This window comes from Hermetia illucens, chromosome 6 (assembly GCF_905115235.1).
Source record: "Hermetia illucens chromosome 6, iHerIll2.2.curated.20191125, whole genome shotgun sequence".
In the NCBI taxonomy this organism is placed as follows: Eukaryota; Metazoa; Arthropoda; class Insecta; order Diptera; family Stratiomyidae; genus Hermetia; species Hermetia illucens.
In genome coordinates, this window is record NC_051854.1 from 2,514,033 (window position 1) to 2,529,497 (window position 15,465).

Here is a 15,465-nt window from a genome sequence, read left to right on the forward strand (position 1 = left end):
TCATCTACTGGCAAGAACAGAATCAGACCTGAAGCGATTGTATGACACCATATGAAGCGGAAGAAAATCTTGCAGTAGAGACCACCAATAACAAAGCTTATCCTTGATACTAAAAAACTGACTGGAGAAGCTTGGTTGGAATCGAGAGGAAGTAATATTACAAATTATTGGAAACACTTGCCCCGGGTCTACAAAGCAAGCATTAATTACAATCGACCGAGGTTCCACTAAGAACTCTAAAAAATCCATCCGTTCCCTTCACAAATATTCGAGGCGGCCCCGCATTGACTATCAACTCCCAATATAATATCACCCCAGAAACCATAGCCCAATTTTTTTCCCTTCCATGCTCGCATACACAGACATATTACAAACCTCTGCTATATAAACTGAATTGCAGATTGCCCCAAAATGGAACAAGCAAATTGCTTTCGAAGCTTAACTATTCCCCGGGGCTACATAAACCACATTTTGTACTTTACAGAATTCAATAAAAATACTTTAAACGCTTCCCAGGAGCATTGCTTATCCTTTATAATTGGTGGACACGAGTTGGGGTCTATCTTCATAAATTTTGGTTGTGCTCGTGGAAATTAAACGAAAATGCGATGCGATGGTGGTGAAAATATGCAATGTCTGCACAAGCTTTTTCCAATGAAGGAAATTTCAACGGTCGGACCTACTGAAAACTTGGCGTTTCTGTCTCTCTTGTCGGGGGGCGGTTGTATCTTTCTCTGGTTGTTGTTCGCTGGGTTGCGAGGTTCTCATGGTCGACGCGGTGAAGTTAGTTCCTCTGTTCGGCTACGAGGAATCCAATAGCGATGATGCCAAGGGAAGCATTGCATTGCAATCTCGGAGTGAAACATTTGCAAATTTAACAACTCCTGCCGCAACATTACCCGAATTTTATTCGTTTTAACATTTACTGTTCCGGCAGTTTTAAGATATTGGATTTATATTAAGGGAGGGGGAGGGAGGTGTAATTTTTTATGGAAAGCTGTTTTATAACGCAATGAAAAATCAACTGCTTTCCAATCGCTCGAGTCGATTGAGTTGAATGTTTAGTGAGCCATAATATTTCTAATGGTGGGGATTGGTGGAAGTCGCTATTAGTTGAGAGGCCTTTTTGCTACCTCGATAGGAAGAGGGCTGTTGGTGGCTAATGGAATTACCTTTCTTTTGGTTGAATGTAAATGAAGGTAATGAACCATAGTCTCCAGAATTCATGAATAGATCAACCTCTCAGCGTATCCGGTTTTGAGCCTCTTCACTTTCATTTTCATCCTTTATTTCTCTATCCGTGTCCGGATAGCTGAGTGGTTAGAGCGTAAGGCTGTCGTACGGAAGGTCGCGGTTCAAATCTCACTGGTGGCAGTGGAATTTGTATCGTGATTTGACGTCGGATACCAGTCGACTCAGCTCTGGATGAGTACCTGAGTCAAATCAGAGGAATAATCTCGGGCGAGCACAATGCTGACCACATTGCCTCCTATAGGGTATCCTGTAGTGTACCGTCATGGTCTTAAATGAAGTGCTCTAACACACTTCAAGGCCTTGATCAAATATGGATTGTTGCGCCAACGATAATTATTATTATTTCTCTATCAAGGAATTCGTCACCTGATCACGCGTTAACTCGAATGAACTGATGGTGCCATCTACACCGATATGGAGCTGTGACCTAAACAAGAAAACAGGTTGCATTGATTGTCTGACGATATTAAAGAATAGGTTCCTCGAGAGATCAAAATAGCTGGTATCGTCAGCTTCCCGCAAAATTTGGACTTCCTGCTTCATCCTTTTACCACTTCATGCAGACCAAATTTGATACAGCAGTTCAGGAGTGGATAGCATTTGTCTTGGTTGTTTGTTTATTGGGGGGTTTCCTTCCTGTCCTCTCTGATACTTTTTCAAATGATTCACTATAATAAACTCCAGACAAAAGCTATCCACTCTAACTGTCAAACATGGCTTGCATGAAATCGGAGAAGGATGAAGAAAGACCAAATCTCGCGAGAATTGTAGAGAACCATTCAGAGGCATCGCAATACTAGTCTCTTACTAATTCTTTACCAAAAATACCTACTGTGTTTAGCAACTCTTTGACCTGAACAACCTTGAACCATCTTCTCCCTGTTTCCGCGTTTTCCAACCTCAGCCCAGGCAAATCATGGTTAGGGATACTGCTGCTCCGGCTACTGGCTAACAGCGGAGGTATTTAACTACATAGCTAGTTAAAAGCTTGTTACGATGGATGGACTCCCCAAGCGCGAAACAAACGGCAAACTCGATGCAAAAAAGCCAAACTCTCCGCAACTGGGGTAAACGCTAAACAAGGAAAAAAAGAGCTGCTCATCGTTAAAATCCTCCTTAAAGTTTAAGTTACCCAACCCAACCCAATCTGACAGCCTAATTTCCTGTAGAAGCCAAAAAGATATTTACTGAAAAGTCACTTAATTCCTCATATCTATGGTAACTGACATTCCCTCATTTATATAAACTTTCTTTGTTATTTTTTTTCACAACGAGCGAACGTCCAATCTTCAATATATTCCTGCAAAATGTTCAATCCTTACGACTCATAATCATCACTTCTAACGTCCAACAAAAAAAATCAATTTTAATTAAGCTATTTCATATTTTCTAGATGACGCCAATAAAAATTGATGCCAGCTTGATACAGAAAAAGAAAACTTTTCATACTGAAATCCTGCCTGCACCCAGCTCTCTTGAAATCCTTGCGCTCTCCTTTTAATACTTTTTTTTTCATAAGTCTTTATGTTTAGGACTTTCAACACTCATTCATAAATACAAGGCGTGGAAAACGGCAAGAGAATGAGAAGGAGTGCAAGCCAACTCAATGTGGAAACTAAGGATTCCGAAAGAAATAAGAGGATGGCACCCAAACCAGCTCGACATCATCATATTTCTGCTTCAGTTTTAAAGTGACAGGGTTTCATTTAGTGCTGAGTGTTCTCAAAAGCCGTGGCATTACAGAGCATCGGAAGGACATTCTCGAGTAGGTCATAGGGGATGATGTTTATTATGAGACGAAACTGCCTGAAAAGCACTATGAGCCCTTGTCACTTATCGTGACCCCTCTGCTCGCCTCTCCGGTTTTGTTTTCCCACTGAAGGATGAATGCGTGGAAGTGGAGGGTAGGCGATGAGTAGAAAAGTTAACATCACTCTTGGTGGCCCTATTATTCCTGCCTTATTGAGAAGTCGCCTCGCGCTTCTCCCGCGCTTCGAGCCCTCGTCATTGAATGTGGATCCTGCATATTATCTTTAAAGGGAGGATTACTTTTTTCTATCCGTCTATAGCCAACTTGTATCCGACCCAGCATAAACATCTCTTCAAGAAGAAAAGGAGCCTTCTGCCTTTTTTTTTCTTTCTTTAGAATTCTCTTGTGTGTCGCCAAGGAATTCATATACCATCGCTCTTCAGAGGATAATGCCAAAATGAAAGACATCATTTCGTTATTAGACCGAAATGACGAAAAACAAACGATAGAAGACGAAAAAAAACACAGATGAATAAATAAAAGGCTATGTTTCCTCCCCTGGTCTATTCCTATTTTTTCGATGATATTTTCCTTGTGGTTTTGATCAATATAACTCCGATGTAACATGTAAACACACCACTAAGGGGAAATCATTTCAGACGCGTGCCAACATCAATTATTTATTACAATTGGCCCAGCAGGATGGGATGAGGGTGTGAAATTATGTTTCAGATTAATGTTGATTAAACTGAGATGACAAATAATGGTTATGATTAGTTTTCCATCTGGGTTGAATGTGAAAAGTAAATATGACGGGATAAATAAGTATCCGTGTTTGAAGACAGGTGGCGTTACTACGACAAGTTGACATTACCATCGTGTACTGTCACCTTTTAAATTATGTCATTCAAAATTTCAGACTAAGAAGGAGATAAGCTTTGATTTGACAGCCATTTGTATTCAATGTGTTTTTTGTCAATTTTCGATGTTATAGGAAAAGAGCAACATCGATTCGTTTCTATTTTTGGTTGGAAAATATGCGAAGAAGTAGAAACGAGAATGGTTGCTATCCATCGGGACTCTTCATCATCTATGAAAACCGTTCAATTTTGGTTCGACGACTTTACACGTGGCTGTACATCTTGTTTAAGAGTCATGTTTGAACAATTTGTTTTCCTTATTTATTTGCAAAGCGGATCATAAACAGAACAAATCCAATTAGATATTGCCCTCAGAAGGAGGAGAAAGTCAAAAAGTTCATGATTTCTGTTGGTCCCAGAGTAATCAAGTCGTGAGCAAGGGCATGAAAAATTGGAAATCGGAAAGCTATTGGCTCGATAAGTGACATGGTTGCTTGGAGTGAACAGCAAATAAATATGGCTGGCAACTTCAAAAAATGCTTGACCTTTTTAAGTAAAGTTTGCGAAATGCAAAAAGTTAACCTCTCAGAAGATTGCTAGTGAAAGGACGCACAATCACTGAAATGTAGCAAATTGCTTGTCCATTGCTATAGGAACATTAAAGGGACAGTGAATCCATTTGGCAAGAAATCTAATGTTTCGTCATAGCTATATGCCTGGCGGACGAAAAGATGGCGGTCCTTATTACCAATCACAGGAAAAACAATACTGTCAGAATCCGGGTCGGTAATCACGAAGTCGTTTTAAAATAGATCATTAAATGGGGGTGATGATCGATGTCAAGTTAAGCCTGACGGGGCACCTGTAACGTGTACGAGAGAAAACACCAAATGCTGGTTCATCTCTAACAGAATGAAGCCTAATATTGGAGGACCAAAATATAGTCGCCAACTTAGCATAAGGGTGGTAAAATCCATCCTACTATACGCGGCTACTGTCTGAGCAGGAGCAATGGGCACGTGATAAGCTAGAGACGGCTGTCATACCAGCTAATCACGCTAAGGGAGGCAGTCTTAGTCATCAAAGGAATGATCTCCTTGAATATTCTTTACCAGAGAAGGATGCCGAATTCAACTGATGTAATTGCGGACTAGGAAGGAACTGTACGAGAGCTAGCAGCAACAGTGCAATAATTCTGGAAAAGGCCGCGGGACCCATACACTGATCATTTGCATTCAGAAATAGGTTGTGCGTTAATACAAGAATTGAATTACCATTTAACGCAGCTCCTTACAGAGCACGGTGAATATAGGAAGTACTTGCATCACTTTGGATTGGATGAGCGCCTCGAATGTCGCCAATACCCGAGAACACAGAAAATGTTATATTTCATTGTCCGATATTTGTGGATGAAAAAGGGATTAACCTCCCCCCTCGCGACTTTGATGTAGTTATCAGACCTACACCCACACAATATACGTCGAAAAAGCAATCTGGGAGATAAAGTCGTGGTTGGAAAATGCAGAACTGTCACTCGCAGAGCAGAAAGCAGTATTAATGCTCGTCACTAAGCGCAGGAAGAATACGTCTATGAAGATCAAGAACTTACAATATCAGCAATATGCGGCTATAAAGGAGTCTAACATCAGTTCGTTGATCGCTAGAATGCTACCGAATATAGGGAGCCCAAGACAAAGCCGTCGACAACTCATTTCTGGAGTTGTTACTTCGATGTTATTGTACGTAGCACCTGTGTGGCCATCAGGTGGGATCAATAACAAAAGAAAAATAGAAGCAACGTATCGACTTATTATCCTCCCAACATGCAACGCTTACCGAATGATATTTGACAACACAATATGTATAATAACTGGGATGACGCCTATCGATATCTTGGTGACTGAAGCCCGGAAGACGGATTCATGAAGAAACTTAGAAACTCGTGAACCTAACGCCGTTCGACAATAATCGTCAAGGAACCTATCACTGGTAGAATGACGGAAACGATGGGTTAAGAGCAATAATGAACGTTAGACTCATAGATTGATAACCAACGTCGAGAGCTGGATTAAACGAACATATGGTAACGTAGGCCATGACTTGACCCAGATTAGAGGCGGTCATAGTGGCTATCGAGAATACCTTTATCGATTTGGTCATGGTGAATCAGTGAACCGCCCAAGGTGCGAGTACATAATGAACGATGCGGAGCATGTGCTCGTTCATTGCTTAAGGTTTGCATCATACAGAATGGGAATGGAACCGGTAGCCAATATCCACTTATCAACGGAAAGCATCATATTCTTCATTTTGAGGAAGGAATACTATGGCAGGAGGAGTTTAAAAGGAAGAAAGAGAGGGAGAGGATCACGAATAACAGTTAAATACTGATCCAGCCCCGCAGCGTGATACCATAAGGCAGTTCAGCGAGGCGGATGGATGAAGGAGGAGGGGTTTTGGTGGCTAAAAGTCCCACATCATCGTCTGAGAAAAGTGGTAGCCTTTGCAGCTTTGCAGCTACCATATAAAAGAAGATAGCCGAGCCGACAGACAGGCAGACAGTAAGCCAAAGAAAACCTTAAAAATCCGGGTAAACTATTGAAGGAGGCAAGAGCGAGGAAAGCTGGAAGGTCCTGAACTATGAGGGAGTAATGACAAGCCCACCTTACCAAGTAATATGTAAATGGTGGTCCTTTGGGGACAGAGTCCACCTCATATGCACCTGCGTTAGCCTGGACGTTGCCAGTAGGCGTTAGAATTGAAAAAGGTCCCTTTCTAAGATTTTTACACCTCAGTGAAAAGAGAGAAAGGACTAGAGTCAAACGCTAAAGTTGTCATTGGTGGATTACACAATTTCTGCATTCATATGTGATGTTGGATTTTCCCGATTGCAATACAGCATTACGTCAACCTTGTGGCTCCATGACGAGAATTTCGATAGATTTTGAACCGTTTAGACGTAGTGAAGCACAGTTTGAGATGTGATGCTTTTCCACTATATGTGAATGAAGTGGATTCTGTACCCGAGAAAATCCCCGAAAAAATCCATTTCTCTTTTCGGAAGAACGCTTTTTATCGAAATTTTTCTAGATCAAGAATTTGTGGATGAGCATGCAAATCCTGAATGTCCTTATCTTTTTTTAGCAGGAAAGTAGTACCAAAGGACATGTACAAGGACATGGATAGCATAAATCAAAGAAAGCACTTCTATACTTCCTAATACAAAGTAGGTCAAAATTCAATAAACTTATTGCTTTCCTTGGTCGGTTAAACAGACTATTTTTTTCCGATACTACTATCTAGCCAACCATATCAATCCTGCTGTTGTCACTTCCCTAAAGCCTTGACTTCGTAGCGTTCGCTCCTTTTCAATCAATGCCACTTAAAGACGAACGCCACTACGCTTCCAGTACTACCCCAATCCTAGCCAAAGACCTAAAAAGAGCTAGAGTAGAAAAGGATCAAAAGAGCTGTTTCTCGCTGATAACTCTTGAGCTAATACACAACAATTGCTAATTGCCCATCAGATACAGCCTTCAATCTTCCTGAAAAATGTCTAGAGCTATCCCTCTCACCACACGAAATTTCCAGAAGCATTTCCATTCCGATGTGGAATGTATCTTCTCCCATCCAAAGGAGCCAGACATTTTTCTCCATTCTTTTTGCTTGCCTGCAAAATAAACATCCTCCTTATATAGTATTTAAGTTGTTCGAGTGATTGATTGTTATTTGTGCTGGATATTGTGTGTTTGTACACACACCAAGCAGACCAACACACATGTTTCCATTAAATACATATTTGCAATGCACGAATATACTTCACTTTACTTACAGCTTCCTTGTATCGTCTTGGACCCATCAGAACGTTGGAAATCAGCCCCAAAGTCTAACCCTCTAACATGACCCCTAACCCACAAGGTTGTGTCTGCATGTAATTTAGTTGGATTGCCAAACCGAATTGTTTGTTATTTGGTACACTTTGTCTACCGGTAGACAATCTAGTCTAAGATTCAACGTAATGGAGGGCTTGGATCGGAAACGTTTACTGTTTTATATACACTTCCAGGAACAGTGAAGTAGCTAAGCTGACTTCCGGGAAAAGTGGATTGTAATTAAGGAGAAAGCATGGCAAGGGAAAGGGATTTTTGTCTTTGTCGATAATGAGAGGGCAAAGAGGTTCGATATGCATCATTAAGATATCAGGACTTATAACTCGGGGATTAGCCGGATGCAGTTGTAGCTTTCAACATGGCAAAAGCCTCAGTTTCATGGCTTCCTTCGAGACACCTCTAACCGACAGGATCTCATAACGTAGCCTCCAGTGAGAGATAGTTTCGCAATAGACTTTCGCTGTTGACTTGGCTCTACTCTCTAATCCCCAGCAGGATTCAATATCTCCTTTAGCAACTGATTCACGCCAGGCACTGTATATTCACTTAGGAAGTTTGTCGTACCCAATTACACCGCCATATGTATCACTCCATAATACGTGTGTGTGCTTTGTGTATCGATACAAAAACTATGTACACAAAAGGTATTCTTTGCCAAGGCCGTGGATCGAATTCCTAATTTCCTTATTGCCTTCCCTAAACATCTCATCCAGATGTATCCGCTTCTCTAAGTGAGCGCAGTGATTTTCCCTCCCCGGTCCTGCTCGAAATGGGATGGAACAACAGATAACGGCAACATCGTAGGAGGTTAGTGTGTTTATTTCGATCACATAAATTCAAGCGTATCGAACTTACACTAAGTTGAGGCAAGAGAGATTATCTGGTATTTATCTGAAAGTTTGTTTCAGGCGGATTTCAGTGCTCGGCGGTTTCCATCAACCTCACGAAAAAGGAAACGTGATAAACTGAATCCTTAATACTGTTGCCACGAACCGAGCTATCGTTCATGTGGCAGACAGGTTGCCTGCGTTCAACGTGATGTGAGTGCTTGGGATTTTGCGAGGGAGCAAGTGGAGGCTTACTTGATGTCAGACTACGGAAATATCGATACAAGAAGTCGATGCTGTGTTAGGGATGTTGAATATGCAAACGACCTTCTGGACGCAGTGAACTATGTTCTCGAGATGCTCCTTCTAATTATTTCCATTTTGTGTAGTTTCAAAGGCATCTGACTGCCTGGCACCACTACCTTCGAACCTAAACATCCCCTAATTGAGTGCCAATACTTGACTCAAGTACCACAGAAAGAAACTCGCAAGACCGGAGCTCCTGAGTAATCGCTTTGAGACGGTCTCGTATCAACCCTCAATACAGTGTTAATACCCTCTAGTGTACTAAATTTCCCACATCTCTTACTGCCACGATGAAAAGCTGCAAATCTAACAGGACTACACCCAGATAAAACTACATCTGAACACAAACGTAGATACGTTCGGGGAAACTTTAATCTGAAATGATCTAACGAGAAGTTTTAGGTTTCGAGCGCGCTCTCGCCACCACTTTTCTTTTTATAGTTGTGAAGCTGCTGAACTTAATTTTCCTGGAATTGATTTTTCTTTTAAAAACTCTTTTATCAAGAGTGTTGCTGACTTTTTAAATTGCTTCTTAGATGTCACGTTTCTTCGCTCTATTGTACCATACTATGCTGCAAGTGAGGAAATTGCCACTACCCTTTTTGGTCTGCTACAAGCTTCAGGGGAGAATGTACATCCTTTTCCCATCTTTTCGACTTTTTTTTTCTGTTCCCTTACTCTCTAGTCGTCAAGAGCTCATTGCCAGGAGAAGCTAACGTTCTCGTGGTGAGTGACCGAAAGGACGTTTAGAATATTGTAAGGAGTCGAAGAATGGGGCAGTTCGGGGGGCGGGCAACAAATTGAAATTGATTGTCATGTAGGTAATGCGTGATAAATTACAGTTACAAGCAACATAATATCCCACAGATGTCCAGTAGAACATGAACGTGTTCATTTGAAAGGAACCAGAAGTCCTTTTATCGATAATTTGTTGTGTAAAGTGCATTATTCGATGCTTGCGGGTGATTGTCCGTATGTCCTTATATCTAATGTAACCAATTGAAGTTACGGTAAGCTGTTGGGAAGAGCGGTTGGTTCTTATTGATGGTGGGAAATACTTAAAGGAGGCTCTATTTTTCTGATTGCGGTTAAGTTTATATCCTTTAAGCGCCGAATCAATCATTTTTTTTGTAATCGCCTAAGAGCCCTTAAGTTGATTGACGGAAGCTTCAGTTTGATTAAAAGGGGAGAGATTAGATGAAGTAGCGTTCCACAACAGATGTTCTTTGCAATCGGCGTATGCACGAGTATCTCAAATCTAAAATTTACCGCAGTGTCTCCTCCCTGTTGTCCTCTATGGTTCTGAGTGTTAGCGGACTATAAAAACCAATGAACGACGTCTGGCGGCAATGGAGACGAAGATGGTGCGTTGGACTAGTGGCGTAACAAGCCTTGATCACATCCGAAATGAGGATGTTCGCGATCGATATGGGGTTGTTCACGTAATTCGCGCTAACGAGAATTAATTTGCCAAGATTGGCTTGAAAGGTAAGGGATCAACATGCCGGCCGAAACAACGGTGGCTCGATACCCCGGCTGGCGATTTGAAAGCCTTGCGACTGCATCCAGATCAGGCGCAACCGATAACGACGAGCCGACCCCAGGGTCGCAGAGAAGAAATTCAGGCTTGGGGTGAAAATTATGTGAATAAATCGAGTCTGGCATGAAAGTTATACGGTTTTGGGATGAAAATGACACCTTGCCCCATATTACCCCTTTTCTTATTGAAGTTTCTACTCCGGGCCCGGGGGTATTTTCACCCTCTCTCGTCAAGTCTGGCCGACCCCGCTTGTGAACAGGATAAGAAAAAGAAGGAGTCAGAGATTAGGGAACCCAATTTTTCATCATGAATTTGAGAGTTATCAGTTGGCTTATAAAGCCTTTGTTCAAAAAACGCTACGATGCCAATAACTTTGCACTACATAAAAAGTTATATGTTTAAGTTTTGGTTGCAGATTTTAAACTATCTCTTTTTAGGGCGAACTTATAACGAGTATTATGCTGGAGGGATATTGAGCATGCCTTGGTGGGTTCCCCACGACACCGTGAGGAGGTTTGTGATCCCATGGTTTGGAATCATGTCCCACTTTTTAACAAAACGTGTCAACAAAAATGCCGGTGCTGTGCCCCCAAGATTTTTGTCTGCCGACAGAAGTTCAAATTTCGCTATTCGGCTGCGTGAATCCTTGCGATTTCTCCCTTCCAGAGTAGACATGATAACGGATTACTAGATGTCAAAAGCTGGCTTTGGCCCTACTATTATGTGTCTGTCAGCTCCTTCATTACCAGCAATGCTTGAGTGCCCTGGCACCCATGTCAGGAATGTTTCTTTCAGTCGGCCAAGTTTCAGCAGTACCTGATGGCAATTCCAGACCAACTGGCTTGATATGTTGTTGCTACATGCGACTGATCGGCAGGTATCAGAGGCACCTGACGTTTGTCAAGGCATTTTCGGATGGACAAATGACCATATTGGCCGCCTTCTCAGGCGCCAATGGTATCAAGACACTACTCCCTAAACTAGGACATGGAAAAAATAGGGTGGTGGTCATGGCTATATGCAGCCAATGTGAGGAGGAGACGGCCCTGCATTTCACTAGAAGCAGTCCGGTCTCTTCAGTACTCAGATGAAGACACCTTGGTAAGATTTTCTTCTGCCTCTGGAGAATTTTTTCAGTTTCGCAAAAGCCAGCAAAAGCCGCAAGCGGCGGGCCATTGAATAGACTGGGAAATAGTACAATGGGCCTAACCCATACCAGGAAATAAAGAAATAAAATGACAAAAACAGAAAGAAGATGCGGGTCATATTCCTATTTAGCGCCAGACCCTTCGAATGGTGTTTGCCTCAACCAGATTCTCGAGGCACACAGATTCTGGAAAAGGCTGACAGGACAGGACTTATTGTCCTAAATACCGACAGTACTCCGACATTCCGACGCCCTGGTTGCGAGGGCACTATCCCTATGTAATTTTTGCTATGAAGTCCTTAGTGTCAGCGGTCCAACAATAGAAGGTACTGGAAGAGTTCCCTGCCAGTACATTTCTTTCGAAGTGACAAACGACCAATATTCTGCCGTCCAGCAAACACCTACCGGGTGGCGCAAGGACAAAATCAACGTTACACAATTTTTAGAAGCTCACACAAGAGGGGAGAATCAGCTACGAGACACTCACGCAGACAGAAGAACTGCAATTGAATCGCTAATTCATTCAACAATGAGCCATATCACCGCATCTTGTAATGCATCGGCTCTTAAAAGGAAATTGTCTTCCGGGAAATTACCCATTCACTGGTGCTCAGTGCACAACAGACCAAGACGAGGTAACGCTTAGATCCACAGGGTATAAGCGTAGGGAAAAGGAACTTTGCCATGAAATCAACAGGCAGAAGGTCCACAGTTGGCAGGAGCTAATCAACGATGTAAACACTGGTTATCAAAAAATTCGATGTTGATCACTCGGTTTTATGGAAATAAAGAAGATGAAAGACATCGTGCAGGCACTTTTTCCTGTCCACCCCATCCGAACGGACGCTGTTGATGAAGGAGTGAGCACTGAGGAATGGCCACTGTTCACTGCACTTCCTTCCATGAAGGACAAAAAAGCCCTCTATGCAGTTAACGCATGTCTGACAATGGGTGTTTTTCCCTCTCGTTGGAGGGTTGCGAAACTTGTGTTGATAAGCAAGGGCGAGGCGCCGCCAGCGTATCGTCCGCTAAGTATATTGGATACAACGAGGAAGCTGCTTGAGTAACTCATCAAACCACGACTGACTGACACAATACATACTGCGGGAGACTACTCATCAACATAATATGGTTCTAGAGCGGGGCGATCCACAAGTGATGCCGTTGATGTGGTGGTCCAAGCGATAAAAGGCGCTGAGGCACACAGTCGCCACTGTCGGGTTGTGACCCCCGACGTAAGAATGCACCAATTCTGTGAGAGGGTGCGAGATTGTGCAACATGCTCTAGACACTGGAAAATCGTTTCCATACTCGAGGCTTCCTATTGCGGATGCGGATGATAATTTGAAAGACCGTGTCCTACTCTACGATATCCGAGAAGGACACTGCCGAATAAAGGTGACATCGGGGCAGCTCAGGGATCTATCCTTGGTTCGAACCTTTAGAATGCCTTATACGATAGTGTTCTACGACTCGAGGTGCTTGATGAATTGCATCTGGTTGGGTACGCGGATGATGATGCGACACTAGTTACCACACGCACGGTTGAGCAAGCTCAGCGCACACTGGGAATAGTGATGTTGCGAGTAAGCAGATAGATTTCTGAGCATGGATTCTCCCTATCTCTGGAGAAAACCAAAGTCGCTGTGCTGACTAAGGTGAGGGTTCCTACAGTACACCCTATTACACCTAGTGCACGGTCTTATCGACGCCAGCAGTGAAATACCTCGGCATGATGATAGATACAAAGATGAGCTTTTTCGGCCGGCTAGGATGTTTGCAATTTGCCGGCTGATGTCCAATATCCGTCCTCATTTACGGTTCAGAAGTATGGTCCGACTCCCTCAGTTTGGGAATGTACTGAAAATGGCTGACGCAAGCACAAAGGCGAGGGGGTCTGTGAGTTGTGTCCGCCTATCGTACCGTCTCAGAGCCAGCTGTAAGGTAATAGCGGGAGTTATTCCGATCGCCCTTCATGCTACCGAGTGGAGGCTTATACAACTCAGAAAAGGTGAGGAAAATAAGGAAGTTGTCGCTTGTGAAGAGAGAGCTCCTACCCTCTGCACATAACAAGCTTGGGAAATAGAATCGCGCACCTCATAAAAGAAGTACGACCGTGGTTCAATCGAAAACACAGTAAGATTGACTATTAATTAAACTAGCTGTTCAGCGGACATGGGTACTTTCAACTGTACCTACCCAAGAACGTGGTGGAAAATGTTGCCACACCTTTTTCTTCTGTAGAAGATGGGAGCGCCATCGCCATCGCTTTTCGATGGAGGAGTGCCTTGCGTCCTCGGACACCACAATTGGGGCCATGCCGCAGAGCGAAGACACGTGGAGCCGAGTGACACGTTACACTCAAGCATTTTTATGGCGAAAAAGGGAGAAAGGTGGGAAAGATGCCAGGGTAGATAAGGCTCCCTGAATTGAAGGGATTTTACTTCTATACTGAATAGGTTTGGCCTGAGGTAATGTGCGGATGAGGCGCATTTTCCAACTTTTTTTCAAGACCTTTTTGGAAAGAGGTACATCTGGAGATTAAAAAAATATTTGCAGATGAGCTGCCAACTGTTAAATGTAATTATGGTAGGCTGGTTGGTTTCTCCCACTGCTTAGTGAAACTTCGAGGAATAAAGTTGATTCGAGAAGAGAGACAGTTGGTACTGAACTGTTAGGATTCTGGATAAGGATTATAATTTCAGAGGTTTCAAAAGTAGAAGCGGAAGCGTGGCCCGCTTTTACATGATGTCAAATGACAATAAGATGTTTAGATACAAGATGGCTATCTAAACTCAGGGGTGAAGCGGAGCAGTATGGGATGACTTATGAAAAGGGATGAGAAGATTGATGATATTCCCATTTGTTTAATTGAAGACACCACAGACAATTTTCATTCTTCCAGAAAATCTTCCAAATAAATTTTCTGGTGATTCTCTTGATCCTGATCCTGGAGGCCTTTAATTTCAGGGTCGATGAACAGAAAGGAGCAGACGGTGGTGCCAGAACTTATTATTATCACACTTGGTGTATCAGTTTTGAACAATATTTCTTCTCTCAATTTATTCACGCTACAAAGTACACCATCCTCATTCCTCATTCCTTTCAGCATCCTTGAAAGGACCATCTCCCCTTATTTTCCATCGACTTCAGATATAATATCTCCACCACTAAGTACTCTATAGATTCACCTCTATTGTATAAAATAATTATCAACACTTAAACTTACCGGCTGGAATGTTGATGGTGAAGAAAAGCGCCACAATTAATACTAACGACTCCAATACCGAACAAATGATACTCCGTCCGTAAAAGCACAAGGATATCGATTTCCTTTTATGTGCTGAAACTTGAATCATTTTTATTGTTGCCATATTTTCCAATATCTCGTTCTTCTGCTTTTGTTCTAGGAAAATTTAATTCACTTCCAATTTACACAGAATACAATGTGAAAGCGTTTATGAGTATGAACTTGTCTTTTGTGGAGAATTTTCCGGTGATTTCAGGGAGAAGAACGATGGAGCAATTAATACACTCGTTTTCCAATTGGATGGTTTCGAGGACTTTTGCAAAATGTTGATTAATAATTGATGGGGTCTCCTTTGGTCGTGTGAGCTGTAATGAAACAGAGAAGGAACGGGAGATTAGATTAGATGATTGAGATGCATTTCAGATACAAACAGTAATTTATGATTTTTTTATTCGTCCAGTGGAATGCCCGATTAAGGGATTTAATAGAAACCCGATAGGGCACAATCAATTTCGATCAATATTTTGGCATCAACAGAAGATTTCAAACACCTTCAAGATACCTTTCAACATAGTAAAGTCGACCCTACTAAAACAATTAGTGTTTTAACGAGCCTACAGGACGAAACGTATAAATGTCAC

General features: G+C 42.3%; 1 protein-coding gene across 2 annotated transcripts in view; it reads right to left on the minus strand.

Moving 5' to 3' along the window:
* The window catches only part of LOC119659258 (limbic system-associated membrane protein), a 156,604-nt gene extending 141,628 nt beyond the window's left edge, over positions 1 to 14,976 (minus strand). For both annotated transcript variants that reach the window (XM_038067251.1, XM_038067250.1), the window contains exon 1: positions 14,804 to 14,976. In XM_038067251.1, the coding sequence (XP_037923179.1) occupies positions 14,804 to 14,948 (145 nt within the window). In that variant the 5' untranslated portion in view covers positions 14,949 to 14,976. The remainder of the gene's footprint in view (positions 1 to 14,803) is intronic.
* Between the last annotated feature and the right edge of the window lie 489 nt (positions 14,977 to 15,465).